The following is a 17,258-nucleotide window of genomic DNA, read 5'->3' as shown; positions in this document are numbered from 1 at the left end:
ATGTGGACCACCTCCATCAGGAGACAAAGATCCTACCAGTGCGAAGACATAACTACATGTTGTCTAAGCAACACCTTTTGGGCTGTTATCGCAGAGACCATCCAAATCATCATCTTGTGGATAAATATCCACCGTCCAGAAGCCTTAAGGTAGATCTACATGATTTATAGCGTGAGGTTCAGCGCTACAAGAGAGAACCTCTAGATCAAGCGGCATATTAAGCAGGTCTAGACAACATACATGGCACCGGGTGAATGTAGTCCTTGGAGAACGACCGCCTCCCATTGCACCTGAAGAAATTGACCTTCCCCGGCAAACCAGATTAGCTCTGGCGCAATTACGTTCCGGCAGATGCAGCCGCCTCAACTCCTACGGAGCAAGGATTGATGCCGACGTGCAAGAGGTATGTCCCGATGTAGCCAGGGACCGCACGATACACGTCACCTGTTGAACTGCCAAGCCAGACCCAGAACCCTATGGACGCACCCCATTTTAGTCGCAGAGTTTCTGGATCTTGACACTCAACAGAATCAAGCACGCGAATGATAGAACACAATAAACTGCTACAACAACAACACAGCCTATTAACATTCCACAAAAGCAACGGGCAAAAGTTAAGTTTTGACACCTAAAACATATGGCAACACAGAATGACGCTAGAGTTCAATCGTTAAGGTTGAAAATTCTTTAACTTTTGTGGTATTTGTTTGCAGGGTTGCATTTTGAACTCCACCTTTAAAGTGCAGGCATGTGCCCAATTAACTTTCTGTTTATTTTCTTACCATTTATAAATTCTTGTTCAGTTTGGTATGTTTCTCCTCTGATTTTTTTTTTTTCGTTTTCATTTAGTTTTTATTTAATATTAATTTCATTCAATTTTAACGTTAATGTTTTAAAGACTATTTCTTGTTCAACGACCAAGAATACAGCCCAGAACACATCGATAACGGTTATCGGTTTTGTTATCGCTTAAACCAAGCAATTTTTCGATATGACATATTAATAATTGACATTTGTGATTGCCCATCTCTAACCTATAATTAGTTTGACATTTCTATAAGTTGTAGGTTCGCGTTACGTTCGGGAGAGTGGAAGCAAAATTTCAACAAATTTGCATAACTTTTGCACACATTAACTAAAGTAAAAAGCAAATATCAGTAAATTGTGCAAAACAAACGATGGCTGCCAGCTCGAGAGTTTTGCTTAAAGTACGCGGTAAGTAAACAACTCACAAGAAAATTGTCTGGGCTTGGTGGCTCTCTTGGCTGGAGGAGAAGAAAATTATATAACGTCACTGAGGAAAAATTTTCATTATAATAAGCCCGGCGCTGGTCACGGGCTTGCTGCTAGAGAACAAGTGCTTGATAACAAATTAGACCCTCGCAATGGCAAGGTGTGAAAGTCGTTATGAGTTCGATGTAATGCAAGAAAGATACAACCTTGAAAATGCAATGGGGCCTTGGGTGGTAAGCACGAGCAGAAAACGGCTGCTACGAAAATTCCAACGTTCAGTGACTGTGTATGTGATTTTTGCTTTCTCATTTTGAGAGTTTGTTAATAAATCTGTAAGGTTGTGTGTTGCGAGATGAAAACACTTTAATTGAAAGCTGAAAATTATGCGGGTTTGTTGGAAGGGGTTAATTGAATGCGGGGAAAGATGATTATTAGGGGACAGATACAAGTACACACACACACACCCACATTTGTGCTAAATATTTTTAGATTTAAATGTTTTAATTAGTGTGTTTTAATTGTTGTTCTTTTCACCTTTGGTATTACAGATGGACTTGTTGCCGCCGTACGCCACAACTCCCAATACAACCAGACACGTGCCAATCTGATGTTGACTGGTGAGTCACGCGTCATCTGCCAAGGCTTTACCGGCAAGCAGGGTACCTTCCACAGCCAACAGGCTCTGGAATATGGCACTAAGTTGGTGGGTGGTATTTCCCCCAAAAAGGGTGGCACCCAACACTTGGGATTGCCTGTCTTTACCAGTGTAAGTAGAACCATCTATTTTGAAAAATTTAATTTATAAATATGTAAAAATTACTATAAGAAATTGAGAATTAAATTTATAACAACTATCACCAGTGGTGTGGTAGGCATGAATACAAATTTTGATGTAGGGTCAGATCATTTGAAGAAAAAGATGACAGCATTTAAAACAAGACACAAATTTGTTAATTTGTAAGAAAAGCACTGCAAATGGACCATAATTTGTAAACAAAACAATTTAGATCTCCGTCAAGGGTAATGAAGTAAACTTGAATGCATTTTGCCTTAAAGTGTAGGGAGAGAAAATTGAAATCGATCACAAGTCACTCAGTTTTTATGATTGCCAAAATGCCCGCATTACAAGTTGTTGTTGTTGTTGTTGTAGCAGTTTATTGTTCTATCTTTCATCTGCTTGATTTTGTTGGGTATCAAGACCAAGGAACTCTGCGACTAAGATGCGTCCATAAGGATCTGGGTCTGAGTCGAGTGGGCCTGGCCGGGCAGTTGAACAGGTGACTTGTATCGTGCGGCCACTGGTTACAATCGGGACATACATCTTGCACGTCGGCATCGATCCTCGCTCTGTAGGAGTTGAGCCGGCTGCATCTGCCGGAACGTAATTGAGTCAGAACTACTCTGGTTTGCCGGGGGAGGTCAATTTCTTCTGGTGCAATGGGAGGCGGTCTTTCTCCATGGACTACATTCACCCGGTAGCCATTTACCGCATCTGCTACCATGTCTGCATGAATGTTGTCTAGACCTGCTTGAAATGCCGCTCAATCTAGAGGTTCTTTCTTGTAACGCTGAACCTCACGCTCTAGATCATGTAGATCTACCCTAAGGCTTCTGGGCGGTGGATATCTATTCACAAGATGATGATTTGGATGGTCTCTGCGATAACAGCCCAAAAGGTGTTGCTTAGACAACATGTAGTTATGTCTTCGCACTGTTAGGATCTTTGTCTCTTGATGGAGGTGGTCCACATGAGAGCTGAGGAGACAGCCCGTCGCAGTTCGGAGGCCGGCATTCTGACAAAACTGATTATTATTCCACTGCGTGTCACAAAGTTGACGAGAACACACTGGCGCTGCATAACTTACCACAGACCGGCCAATTGCTTTGTAAGTGGTCAACAAGGTTTCTTTGTCTGCACCCCAAGTGCTGCCAGCAAGTGACTTGTTTCTACTTTTGGCTTTATTGCAAATTGTTGTGGCATGTGGGGAGAATGTGCAAGAGCTGTCATATGTGACGCCAAGCATTTTGGGACACTTGACGGTCGGAATCATTTCTCCATCGACCATCACAGTTAGCTCAGTATTCACCTCACGCGTATTTGTAACGAACATGTGGCTGAAGATTTGGTGGCAGATATCTTCAGATTTCTTGCAGCGAAATATGAGGCAAGTTCGATGTCAATAGGTGGGCGGCCTGATGTCATGATCGTGCAATCGTCCGCATATGATACGATCTCAGTGCCGTCTGGAGGGTGTGGAAGGGAGGAAAGGAGGTTGAACAGTGCCGGAGATATCACCCAACCTTGGGGAACTCCCTGTTTCACTCTACAGTGCTTGGACTTCTTATCCCTAAATTCCACAAATGACTGGCGACCACACAGATAATTCGGGACCCAGCGTTTCAAGCCTGGCTGGAGGGACGTGTTGGCAATGTCCTGAAATAATTTGGCATGGCTGACCGTGTCGAATGCCTTCAATAGGTCCAGTGTTACGAGGACCGACCTATCATATGGCGTGGGCTGATTGAAGCCACGGCAAATGTGTGCGGTAATGGCATGCAAAGCTGTTGTTATGCTATGCAGTCTTCGAAATCCATGTTGATGCTCTGCGAATGGAAATTCTCCTACGAGGCTCGGGAGAAGTAATGCCTCAAGCGTCTTTACCACTGGTGAGAGAAGGGAGATCGTTCTGTACGACTCCCCCCATTACTCTGCCCATTTTCAAGACATCGGCAACTATAAAAATGTTCAATGACAGGTTGAGGACAGTAGCAAGGTACTCAACTCCAGGTGAATCCAGATTCTTTAACATCAATGTAGTGATTCCGTCGGGGCCAAACGCCTTAGATGATTTGGCGCCACGCATGACATTCGTAACTTCGCCCACGGTAAATTGTGATGGCTGTTCATTGGCTCGGAGACCACGAATACAGCGAATGGCTTTCCTCCTTGCTCTGTCGCTCTCGGGATGCACAATAAATTGACGGTTGAACAACCTGGCGCATCTCTTCGGATCAGTCACGGTTATTTTGGCAAAAGTGACCGAGGTCCTGTCATCCCGTCTACCGGGGTTCGAGAGTGACTTTAACAGAAGACCACAGTTTGCCTACACCGGTGCCTAAGTTCATAGCTCCAAGTGTTCCAGCCACAAATTCCGCTTATGTTCGTTGACTACCCTGTTTATTTCCACATTCAGCTCGCTGATTCTGGGGTTAGCGGGGTCCATAGCACGAATCCCATCACGCTCGTCTGCAAGTACCACTGCTTGTGCCGGGAAATTGGGCCTCACTTGGGGTATTCGACCGGCTGGTATAAAGCGAGCGGCTGCTGCGTTAATGATGTCTCTGAATTTCCTCTCGGCCACAAGCACATCAGAGGGGGCGGCAGTTCAATGAAGCGGCGATTGGTATACTCTCTGAAGCCAGTCCAATCGGCCTTCTTATAATTGATAAACGTCCGGCGCTCAGAGGTTATGAAGTCGGGTGGTCGGTCGCTCTGCCACGCTGGTCGTTACCTAGGGGAGAGTGCCATGACGTGTGATGCGCATTAAAGTCCCCTAGAACCACTCAGTACTTAAGCAAGAGCCTCTCACTGAGACTCCACACGATACCGATAATTGTCCGCGACTGAAGTTGCAGCTATTCCGTATGTAGCATTCCAGTCCCGACACGGCTGTGAGCTGTGAGCACCACGCATGCTGGAACTTTAAGGTCCGATCTGTTGCTGTCACGAGAAGCTTAGTGTATAAAAAACTGCTACAGGAACAACAACAACGAAGAGCTTAGCTGCGAGCTACCGGGCGCACCCACAGGTTGCGGATAATGGAATACTCCATACGTAGTAGCTGCAACGGCAGTCGCAGACAATCAGCGGTATCGATTGGAGAGTCTCAGTCAGAGGTCAGGCGGCACCAACTCTTGCACATATGCTGAGTGTCTATGATGCTCGATATGACAAGGCGGGTTACGTATTGGTGCCTTTAAATAACCAATGGCCACCCTGTTTCCGCGACGATCGGTCCTTTGGACCGGAACGAACTTACTGTCATAAAGGAGCATTACGAGGATCGTCATCTTCACATAAAAATGTGGCTACAACACCAACAATCATTCCACTATCCGCAACCTGTGGTCGCGCCAGTTAGCTCCCAGCTAAGCTTCTTGTGATAACGAAGAACACCACACAAATTGGACCCCAACAAGCCTGACAACAGCGGTTGCCAAGCGCTTCACTCGCAGACCTTTGGTCCTAGAAAGAAATTAAATAAGGGAAGATAAAGAAAAAACCTTAGAAAAACAAACGAAAAGCCGGCATAAAGACCGAAAGGTCTCACCGATTAGAGGGCCGCCCCTGGGCCTTACAGAAGTTCAGAATGACTCGGGGTTTTGATGACTGTGGAGTGCTCGGTGAAGAAGAGAGGTGTTCACCCATAACCCTAAGCCTTCTACCCCGCTATAGCGGGGCCTTGGCACTACAGAAGCCCAACCGTCTCCAACTCCTTCTCATGCCCACAAACCCTGCAGAAATTTTCGTTGTCTCTAGCTCATCGCCACCAACCTGATATTGCAGTGGCTGGTCAAGACCCACCATAGCGCAGAGGTTAGCATGTCCGCCTATGACACTGAACGCCTGGGTTCGAATCCTGGCGAGACCATCAGAAAAAAATTTCAGCGTTGGTTTTCCCCTCCTAATGCTGGCGACATTTGTGAGGTACTATGCCATGTAAAACTTTTCTCCAAAGAGGTGTCGCACTGCGGCTCGCCGTTCGGACTCGGCTATAAAAAGGAGGCCCCTTATCATTGCACTGATTGATATGTGAGAAGTTTGCCACTGTTCTTTAGTGGAATGTTCATGGCCAAAATTTGCAATTTGGTCAAGACCCAAGTCAGCAATTCAAGGTCTAGCTTCCCCAGCTGGAGAATAATCGACGTCCTCATTCCGAAGAACCTTGGCCATAGGTGCTTTGCGTATTTGCCATAGTCGAAATCCATCATCATAACAAGCCAACAACATCGGCGTTGCACTCCCAGAGTCCATACGCAAACAAACCTGGCCAGCTCGTCAGCCGCTTCGTTCCACCCAACCCGGAACCCAGCACTATCTGGCAGCAATCCATAAAACCTCGCGCGAACCGCAGCCAGGGCCTTCAGCGCCCCCTGACTGTTCGCTCCTGACTAAGGATCGCATCCAAGGCTCTGAACTCGCAAAAACCTCAACTTGAAATACACTGCACCTGGTCAAAAGTTTGTGACTCCCTTATTCATGGGAATTCAACAAAAACCCCTGCTCCCATCCAGTTTGGACTCATCAACAAAGGGACCTAAGAATGGCGGGACCCCATGCTTCGTTAAGTACGTTCGAAATTGCACCCACTCCATCCACCGTTAACACACGATGCTGACAAACAACAGCAAAATGATATTCGATTAGCGATATTTTGTTTTGCGGCCTTTTGGACATACGCCGGTCGGTTTAACTTATCTTATCTACGTTGTTGACATAGGTCATTTTGAATTTTAGATCGATTAAATGGATTTAGATAAGCCCCATATAAGACGATTTTCAAACTTCTTGCGTCACTGAAGTCGGAAGTAGTTCACACAAGTCAAGGCCGACGTGCAACATCCTAACCAAATATGGTACAGATCGGACTATATTTAGATCGGACAATATAGACCGATCTCCCGATAAAGGGTCTGAAGACCATAAAAGCTTTATTTATTACCCGATTTCGCTGAAATTTGGAATAGTGCGCAGTTTTAAGCCTCCCAACATTCGACCCATATATGGTTTAGATGGGACCATATTTAGATATAGCTGCCATATAGACCGATCTCCTGATAACGGGTCTGAAGGCGATAAAAGCTTTATTTATTACCCGATTTCGCTGAAATTTGGAATAGTGCGCAGTTTCAATCCGCCCAAAATCCTAACCGAATATGGTACAGATCGGACTATATTTAGATATAGCTGCCATATAGACCGATCTGCCGATAAAGGGTCTAAAGCCCATAAAAGCTTTATTTTTTAACCGATTTCGCTAAAATTTGAAACAGTGAGTAGGTTAAGACCTCCCAACATCCGACCTAAATATGGTTCAGATCGGATCATATTTAGCTATAAGTGCCATATAGACCGATCTGCGATAAAGGGTCTGAAGCCCATAATAGCTTTATTTTTTAGCCGATTTCGCTGAAATTTGAAACAGTGAGTAGGTTAAGACCTCCCAACATCCGGCCAAAATATGGTTCTGATCGGACTATATTTAGATATAGCTGCCATATAGACTGATCTGCCGATAAGGGGACTAAATCCCATAAAAGCTTTATTTTTTAACCGATTTCGTTGAAATTTGAAACAGTGAGTTTTTCTAAGCCTCACGATATCCGAACTTAATATGGTTCAGATCGTTTTATAATTGGATATATCTGCCAAAAAGACCAATATTTTGTTCTACAAAATTGAATAGTCGCATATATTGGGTTGCCCAAAAAGTAATTGCGGATTTTTCATATAGTTGGCGTTGACAAATTTTTTCACAGCTTATGACTCTGTAATTGCATTCTTTCTTCTGTCGGTTATCAACTGTTACTTTTAGCTTGCTTTAGAAAAAAGTGTAAAAAAAGTATATTTTATTAAAGTTCATTCTAAGTTTTATTAAAAATGCATTTACTTTCTTTTAAAAAATCCGCAATTACTTTTTGGGCAACCCAATATTAGACCACTCAATGCCCGTGCTTAAGTTATCCAATTTTCACTGGTTGTTTCTTCTTTTTGTTATCCATGCGCATAATATTGTGTTGTGATGCGCCATGCATGTTATCCAACAAAATTTGTTCATACTAATCCGTTTTTTTTTCTTTCTTCCTCCACAGGTAGCTGAAGCCAAAAAAGCTACTGACCCTCATGCCACCGTTATTTATGTGCCACCACCTGGTGCTGCTGCTGCCATTATGGAAGCTTTGGAAGCTGAAATACCATTGATTGTATGCATCACTGAAGGTGTGCCACAACATGACATGGTGCGTGTAAAACACGCCTTGTTGACACAAAACAAGTCCCGTTTGGTTGGTCCCAATTGCCCCGGTATCATTGCTCCCGAAAGGGTAAGTAAAAAAAGCTATAGATACAAATTAGTACAAAAAAAGAAAACTTTCCAAACAAGATTCTCAGACAGATTAGGAAAAGACAGAACTACAAACTCATTATCTCTCAAATGAAATCGAAAACGTAGCCTATTTACTATTTTGAAATATGACTTGAATATGTTTATTGACTATAGTGTGATTTTGTAGTACTAAAGCAAAAAGAATAGACAATGCTCTAGGGATTACGACACATTTTAGAAGCAGGTGCACCGATATTTTTATTTGTAAACAATCGCTCAATCTTTGCAGGGGACACCCACAAGACCTGTAATATACAGCTACCAATAGAATATTTGCAATTGGTTTTAACAGATAAGCCGTTTATTTATATTCACATTTTTTTTTTTGCATTTTCCATTTTATTTTACTGCTGCAAAAAAAAGAACAAAAACACAGCTGTGAAAAAGCGACAAACGAGAATAGCATTTTGTATAGAAGGCAAAGTTCACTGCTATTATCAGTTTGTACTTTGATGATGATATGGCTATATGGCACATTGTTCTCATTTAGTCAACACAATTCATATTCGAGGGAAACGGAATGACAGACTTAAGTGTCTGAAGTACCTCATCGAGACATTCCTCTCTTACCAACTATAAACTAAAAGCTCTCATTTGTACGTATATGGTTGGTTTTTATTTCAACTGAAATTCACCTTATCTAATGCCGGTATGCGTAAACAAACCTAATGACGATTTCATTGAAAAACTAAGCGGCATTTTTAAAAAAACCCTATCAGCTGACCGTAAGGTTTTTTTTTCGTTCATATGACTCATGATGTGCATACATCATTTAGCATAATAGTAAATTGATAAAACAAATTTCAAAGTCAAGTCAAACACATTGAAATATACCCACCTTCTGAAAATTCTTATGTAAACACTGATAAAATGGTATAAACTCGTTTAGCAACAACACAAACGCGAGTAATCAAGTGTGTTAAATTGTTATGGGTATCGTTTTTTTTTTTTGCATCGTAAAAAAGTAGACTTCGAACGTCATCTATAAGGTGTTCTTCATAATCAATAAAAATTGTGAAGGAGAGATCGGGAAATCGGTTTATATGGGAGCTGTATCAAGCTTTTGATCGATTCAGACCATATTAGACACGTATGTTGAAGGTCATGAGAGAAGCCGTTGTACAAAATTTCTTCCAAATCGGATGAGAATTGCGCCCTCTAGAGGCTCAAGAAGTCACAATCCCAGATCGGTTTATATGGCAGCTATATCGGGTTATGTACTGATTTGCGCCATACATAGCATAGTTATTGGAAGTCATAACAAAACACCTCATGCAAAATTTCAGCCAAATCGGATGAGAATTGCACGCTCTATTGGCTGAAGAAGTCAAGATCCAAGATCGGTTTATATGACAGCCTCTAGACGTTGCAATTGTTATCTGATTTGGCTAAAATTTTGTACAACGACTTCTCAAATGCAAATTTGCCCATGAACATTCCATTAAGGAACAGAGGCAAACTTCTCACATATCATTGAGTGCTGTCCGATTAAAGATTTTTTAAGCTCAATCAAAAGGGGGCCACCTTTTTATAGCCGAGTCCGAACGGCGTGCTGCAGTGGGACACCTCTTTGGAGAGAAGTTTTACATGGCATAGTACCCCACAAATAGTGCCAGCATTAGGAGGGGAAAACCACCGCTGGAAATTTTATCTGATGGTCTCGCCAGGATTTGAACCCAGGCGTTCAGCGCTACGGTGGCCTCCGACAATTTTAGGGATGGTTATCCCCTCCTAACGCTGGTGACATTCGTGAGGTACTATGCCATACAAGGCGCCAATAACTCCCCTTGTCATATCGAGCATCATAGGCACTCAGTATTTATGCAAGAGCCGATGCCGCCCAGCCTCTCACTGAGACTCTTCGCTCGATACCGCTGATTGTCCGCGACTACCGTTGCAGCTACTCCGTATGGAACATTCCACTATCCGCAACCTGTGGACGCGCCCGGTAGCTCGCAGCTAAGCTTCTCGTGGCAGCAATGGACACCACTACCTCAATATTCCAGCCTGTGTGGTGCTCACAGCTATCCCGTGCCTGGGTACTATGCCATGCATAGCAGCCACGTAAAAAATTCTCCCCAAAGAAGTTTCAACCTCTGATTCGCCGTTCGGACACGGTTATTAAGAAGAGGTCCCGGACAGTCCTTATTGATATGTGAGAAGTTTGCTTTCTGTTCCTTATTGGAATGTTCATGAACAAATTTGCATTTCCTACTACACAGCATGTGTTTCAGACTCATCGTGTCAAAATTGAGGCTTCTAAGGACTCAAAATTCAAATCGATGGATCAGCATATGTAGAAGCTATATTTAGTTATGGACCTATCTGGGCACGATTTGTTGTGGGAAGTTCAAAATATAAGCGGATAAATTTGTTCAATCAACCGCTATTGTCACTTCAACATACGGGCTAAAACGACTTAGAATAGGGTCGCAGTTTAATATTTCAAGGTGCTACAAATAAAATGATAAAATAATTCGCCCTTAAGGCGGCTGCATCTGCCAGAATGAAGTTGAGCTCTAGAATATGAAGAAGTTAGCCTGCCGGTGGAGATTAACTTCTTCCAATGCTAGGGGCGTCTCCAAGAAAAGCATTCACTTGGCAGCTGTTTACCGCTTCCATTACCTTATACTCGTCAATGCTTTTTAGACCTGCCCAGAGGCTCCCTTTTGTAGGACTGAAACTCTCGCTCTAGATCGTGAACATCAAGCTTGACGTTTCTGAGCGGTGGTTTCCTATCCCAAGGTTTCTGATTTGGATGACTGCTGCGATAAAAGCCCATCATAAGAAAACCTATTACTTTCTCTCTCCAAAGGAAGAATCCTTGTCTTGTGATGGAAGTGGTTGACAAGAAAACTGATCCAACATCCGGACTCAGTTCGTAGAGCAGCACTCTGGCAGGTGTGGATCTTATATAACTGTGGTTTACCACCATCCGACACACGTACCCACGGGGTCTAGACAACATTCAGGCAGACACGGTATCAGATGCGGTAAATAGATACCGGGTAAATGTCGTCCTTGGAGAACGACCGCCTCCAGTTGCACCTGAATAAATTTGTTTGTACTTAGTTGATAACTACCTGGGAAGGAAAAGTGAACAATTAAGCATTTCAGGCCCATGTGATTATAACATGACAAAAGTATACTGATCAGGCTTATACCATGGGACACATCTGTAAATGGTAGATTAAGACTTGATAGCTAGCCCAATTCCGGCGCGAAGAGTCCATACAGCACGGAATGGTGCATTACCAAAAGCTAAACCCTACTTCCATTTTGTGGGTCAACTTTACATAGCGATTGGGTACCAGTGCTATAAAAATGTCAATATGGCCCCTATAACGGGCATATTGATCAATGGGTACAAACCGGAACTTAATTGGAAGGCATTCCAAAACCCCAAAAACGTTTAAATAAACCGATAATATGGGATATATAAAAGGTTTAAATTTTGTTCTTATGAAAAATCGATTTTGGTCTGTCTAAAAATTCTCTTTAAGGAAACACATAGACATCAATCACTCAAGAATTAACTTACCTCACTAAAATCTCAATTGCTCTAACAAACAGATGCATTTGGCAAAAATAAAACGTTAACAAAAATTTTAAAAATCTATTTTTATTTATGTTACAGTGTAAAATTGGCATTATGCCCGGACATATTCACAAGCGTGGCAAAGTCGGCGTCGTCTCTAGATCGGGTACCTTGACCTACGAGGCTGTCAATCAAACAACCGAAGTCGGTCTGGGCCAAACCTTGTGCGTTGGCATTGGTGGCGATCCTTTCAACGGTACCGATTTCATTGATTGCCTTGAAATTTTCCTCAAGGATCCCGACACCAAGGGTATTATCTTGATTGGTGAAATTGGTGGTGTCGCCGAAGAAAATGCTGCTGCCTATCTGTCACAATACAACACTGTAAGTTTTGAAACAAGCAATAATTTTTTTTTTTACGAGAAAAATTCTAAATCATTTTCCATTGAAAATTGCAGGGTATTAAAGCCAAACCCGTAGTCTCTTTCATTGCTGGCCTTTCTGCTCCTCCCGGCCGTAGAATGGGTCATGCTGGTGCCATTATTTCTGGCGGCAAAGGTGGTGCCGGTGATAAGATTAAGGCATTGGAAAAGGCCAATGTCATTGTCACTAGGAGTCCCGCCCAGATGGGCAAGGAATTGTTTAAGGAAATGAAACGTTTAGAATTAGCCTAGGATTTACTGGAACGCCAAGCGAAAATTTGTTAGTAGTTATCACAAATAAAACTACCAATTGAAAAGAAAAACAAAAATCAACAGAATACACTCTCATCCACTCTCCATTATTGAAAAGTTTAACTTAAATTACATACAACCATACAAACATACATACATACAGACAAAAACAATGAAGTGCTATTTGCAAAACTATGAAAATAAATACAAATGTTAACATAAACCAAACAGAAGTCCATAACATATAAAACTAGAACTGAATAAAGTCTCAAGATCTACAAGCAAATGCCCTGCTTCCGCAAATCGTTACAAAACCAACAGAGATTTCCAATTCACCATCAACTGCCATCACAACTACTTGCTACTGTTTGCCTTAGCAATGGCAAGCCTCCGCAAAGGTGGAATATAAATTCTCAAAACTATGCTGCAATATATAACATAAACAAAATTCTTGTTAGATAAATATTTCAATAATTTTTTGAGATTTTTTTTTTAATAATTTATTTATTTTTGTCGCTTATCGGTGTTGATGCACGTATTCGGTTTTACAATCTATAAAATATTGCACTGTTGTTGTGTATTAGTTCTGAGTTGAGAACAACACCTACGCGAAGATTGTTCCCCCTAGGTTGAATGATCTTCCATATACGAGTTACGAGTAACCCAACTGTAGAATAACTAAGTGGCCACTGAAATTAATGTAAAAACAAACAAAAGAAATAATTAAAATGCATATTTTTTGTGTATTTATTAAGAAAACAAAATCACTAAAAATACAAATACTGCAAAGGTATGAATAAAAACGCAATCAAGCAAATGAAAAGAAAGATGTAAGAGTAGTTTGATTCAACAAAAACAAAAAATTGATTATACCAATTTTCTATAGAAACTTTGTCTCAACGACAAATTGTCTATAGAAAATGTCCGAAGCAAATCCCCACCGGGCTCTTACTCTTTATCAAAAGCCTAGCTGAACCGGGCCCGCTCCGCTGCACCTTCTTTTACTTTATATGGAAAAAAATTATCCTTTGTATAGTTATTTTCGACAATTAAAGAGCTTTTAGTGAAATATCATGCTACGAAAATAGCACATGCTTATCGTTTGACTAACAGTATAACCATATAAGTGCATTTATCTGAATCCCATTTGATCTTTATTGGACTACGGAGGTTTTAATGTCATTTGAGCTTGGATGTTAGATGTACTCCATTCTTGAAAGACTTGATTTCAGCCTAATATTCTCATGATGTTCGATTTAGTGTTGTTTTCGGGGATGAGGTGGTGCCCCAGACACTTAAACATGAGAAAAATATCAGCATCGTGCTCTTCTCTCCAATACCATTTATTTAAACCCCAAATTGCCATTGGTTTTTAGGAGAGGTTATAGGATGAGGCGTCCCCCAAATATTTAACCCCAAAATTGGTTATAAAATTTGTTTTCTAATCTCTAATAGCTTTCATTTAAACCACATATTGGCATAATCGGTAAATTTTTACCCTTTGGGGGGTTTTTTTGGGAAGGGGCGTGCCCCAAAAACATACTCCAACAATGTCTCAAATACCTTTATCTGAGCCCCATATTGCGAAATAAATAATAAATGTTTGAAGGGTATTTTAGGGAAGTTGTAGACCCCCAAAAAATTTGTCCCGGAATTGGGATGTAAAGATGTTCACACTCGACGTCCCCACGTTTGCACCACACAAACTCACGCATATCGTGATCGCCCGGACCGTATTTTGGTCAGGCAGTCTAAATGTAGACCCCCACGCCCACTCTGTCCTGTAGCTTTGATACATCCGTGTAACATGTTCTTCCAGATGACATTACTAGGTTTTCGTCAATCCAAGAGTGTGCCGCTGGCAGCAGTGCCTCGCAACCGACCTCAAGTTTCATCTCAGTTATCCGATCGGAAACCTCTTCTAATCCTTACAGATTTTTTTTATCGTCGCCTTGATTATACCGCGATGGTATGAGCTCCTCCCATCCTCAATCTATTATCCCTTCGCCTTTAGTCTCATAACTGCAGTGGCTGCCTTACACTTAATCTGTATGTTAATGGGTCGGATATCTAGAATAGTTTCCAGTGGCCTAGTGGGTGTGGTCCTCATCGCTCCGCCTATGCCAAGACAATATGTTCTCTAGACCTTTTGTATGGTCCTTATGTTGCTGTTTTTCTCCATAGCAGTCCACCAAACTACTGAGGCGTAAGTATTTGTCTAATCACGAGCTAATCGAGCTAATACGTCCTACATGGGGGGTTTTATGGTGTTGGGACGTCCCCTAGACACTTGGTAGCGAATGTTGATATCAGATTCGTGGTCTACTTTCTAATACCTTTCATTTGAGCCCCATATATCCATAGCCGGCAAACATGATCGGTTTGGGGGTGTCTTGGGGCGGCCACTCAGTGACTAGGCCTTGAAAATATATATCAGTTTCGTGTCCTACTCTAAAATACCTCTTATTTGAGCCCCATATTGCAATGGTCAGCAAATACCTCCTATTTGTGTGGTGTTATGGGGGTGGGGTGGCCCCATAGAAACTTTTTCCCGAATATCAGATTCGTACTTAAGTCCCAAAGACCTTTCATTTGAGCCCCATATTGATATGGCCGTAAATTTGTCCCCTTTGGTGGGCGGCCCCCCAAACACTTGGATATCAGATTCGTTTCTACACTCAAATAGCTTTTATTTAAGCCCCATATTGCCATGGTCGGTAAATAAGTCCTGTTTGGGGGTGTTTTGGGGAAGGGGTGGACCCCCAGAATGGTCCTATTTTTGGATATCAGATTCGTATTCTACTCGCAAATACCTTTCATTTGAGTCCCATATTGCCATGGTCGGTAAAAATGCCCGATTTAGAGATGTTTTGGGGGTTGGGGTGGTCCCCCAAACACTCGGTCCGACAATTAGATATCAGATACATTTTCTAATCTTAAATACCTGTACATTTGAGTCCCATATTGTCGTGATTGGATATCAGATTCGTATTCTACCCGCAAATACCTTTCGGAGGTAAAAATGCCCGATTTAAGGATGTTTTGGGGGTTGGGTGGTCCCCCAAACACTCGGTCCGGCAATTGGATATCACATCCATTTTCTAATCTTCAATATCTTTCATTTGAGTCCAATATTGTAGTGATTGGTTTGGTTTGGGGGTGGGGCGGTCCCCCTAGGTACTCCATCCGAAATTTGGATACCGAATTTTTTTTAAGGTTACTATAAGATATGACACAAAATTAAATTCCATCTCTGAGATCAGCCGTTTCTGAAAACTACGCAAGGGGGAGAGTCCGCCCCTCCTTTTATATCAAAAAATGTAGTTCCTTATTTTCACCACGGGATCATTATGCACCATCAGTGAAAATTTGAAGAAAATTGGTTCAGCCCTTTTTAAGTCTATAAGGAAACAAACCGACAAACAAACACAAATTGATTTTTATACCCTCCACTATAGGATGGGGGTATACTAATTTCGTCATTATGTTTGTAACTCCTCGAAATATTCGTCGTGACATTTTAAGTCGATCTAGCCTTGTCCGTCGAAAGCACGCAAACTTTTAAAGGAATAAAGCTAGCCGCTTGAAATTTTGCACATATACTTCTTATTAGTGTAGTTCGGTTGGTATTGTAAATGCGCCATATAGGTCCACGTTTTGATATAGCTGTCATATAAACCGATCTGGGGTCTTGACTTCTTGAGCCGCTGGAGGGCACAATTCTTATACGATTTGGCTGAAATTTTGCTGAGGTGTTTTATTATGACTTCCAACAACTATGCTGAGAATGGTTGAAATCGGTCCATAACCTGATATAGCTGTCATACAAACTTATCTGGGATCTTGACTTCTTGAGCCACTAGACGCCACAAATCTTATCCGATTAGACTGAAATTTTGCGCGAGGTGTTTTATTATGACTTCCAACAACTGTGCTGAGTATGGTCGAAATCGGTTCATAACCTGATATAGCTGTCATACAAACCTATCTGGGGTCTTGACTTCTCGAGCGTCTGGAGGGCGCAATTCCTATCCGATTTGGCTGAAATTTTGTACGACGTATTAGGTTATGACTTCCAACAACTATGTCAAGAATGCTTTAAATCGGTCCATAACCTGATATAGCTGCCATATAAACCGATCATGAATTTTGACGTCTTGAGTCAATAGATGGCGCTATTCTTATCCGATTTGGCTGAAATTTGGCATGACGTGTTTTGTTGTGAATTCCAACAACTGTGCTAAGTATGGTTTAAATTAGTCCATAATCTGATATAGCTGCCATATAAACCGATCTTGTATCTTGACTGCTTGAGCCACTAGAGGACGTAATCCTTATCCGATTTGGCTGAAATTTGTCATGACTTGTTTTGTTGTGACTTCTAACAACTGTGCCGAATAAGGTTCAAATCGATCCATAGCCTGATATAGCTGCTATTTAAATCAACTTGACTTCTTGATCCTCTAGAGGGCGTAATTATTATCCAATTTGGCTAAAATTTTGTGCAACATGACCTTCAAGATATATGTCAAATATGCTCCGAATCGATCTATAGCCTGATACAGCTCCCATATAAACCGCAATTCCACTCGAATTGGTTGAAATTTTACGCAATACCTTTTACTATGGTCTCCAACATTTAAATCA

General features: G+C 41.8%; 1 protein-coding gene across 1 annotated transcript; it reads left to right on the top strand.

Moving 5' to 3' along the window:
- The first annotated feature begins 1,043 nt into the window (after window positions 1-1,043).
- LOC106092558 (succinate--CoA ligase [ADP/GDP-forming] subunit alpha, mitochondrial) lies at window positions 1,044-12,769 on the top strand. The gene is made up of 5 exons (XM_059360571.1): window positions 1,044-1,215; window positions 1,782-1,999; window positions 8,107-8,337; window positions 12,037-12,321; window positions 12,396-12,769. The coding sequence occupies exons 1-5, from the start codon at window positions 1,179-1,181 to the stop codon at window positions 12,609-12,611; spliced, it is 987 nt and encodes a 328-aa protein (XP_059216554.1). The 5' UTR covers window positions 1,044-1,178; the 3' UTR covers window positions 12,612-12,769.
- Window positions 12,770-17,258: the final 4,489 nt, after the last annotated feature.

Source organism: Stomoxys calcitrans, chromosome 1 (genome assembly GCF_963082655.1).
Source record: "Stomoxys calcitrans chromosome 1, idStoCalc2.1, whole genome shotgun sequence".
NCBI lineage: Eukaryota > Metazoa > Arthropoda > Insecta > Diptera > Muscidae > Stomoxys > Stomoxys calcitrans.
The sequence above is the reverse complement of the archived record's forward strand: the minus strand, read 5'-3'. Positions and strand labels throughout refer to the sequence as shown.

Excerpts from the sequence above, each read along its gene's own strand:
- LOC106092558 (XM_059360571.1), top strand. The coding sequence starts at position 1,179 with ATGGCTGCCAGCTCGAGAGTTTTGCTTAAAGTACGCG. Across the intron at positions 2,000-8,106 it reads GATTGCCTGTCTTTACCAGT|GTAGCTGAAGCCAAAAAAGC; the intron begins GTAAGTAGAACC and ends CTTCCTCCACAG. Across the intron at positions 12,322-12,395 it reads ATCTGTCACAATACAACACT|GGTATTAAAGCCAAACCCGT; the intron begins GTAAGTTTTGAA and ends TGAAAATTGCAG.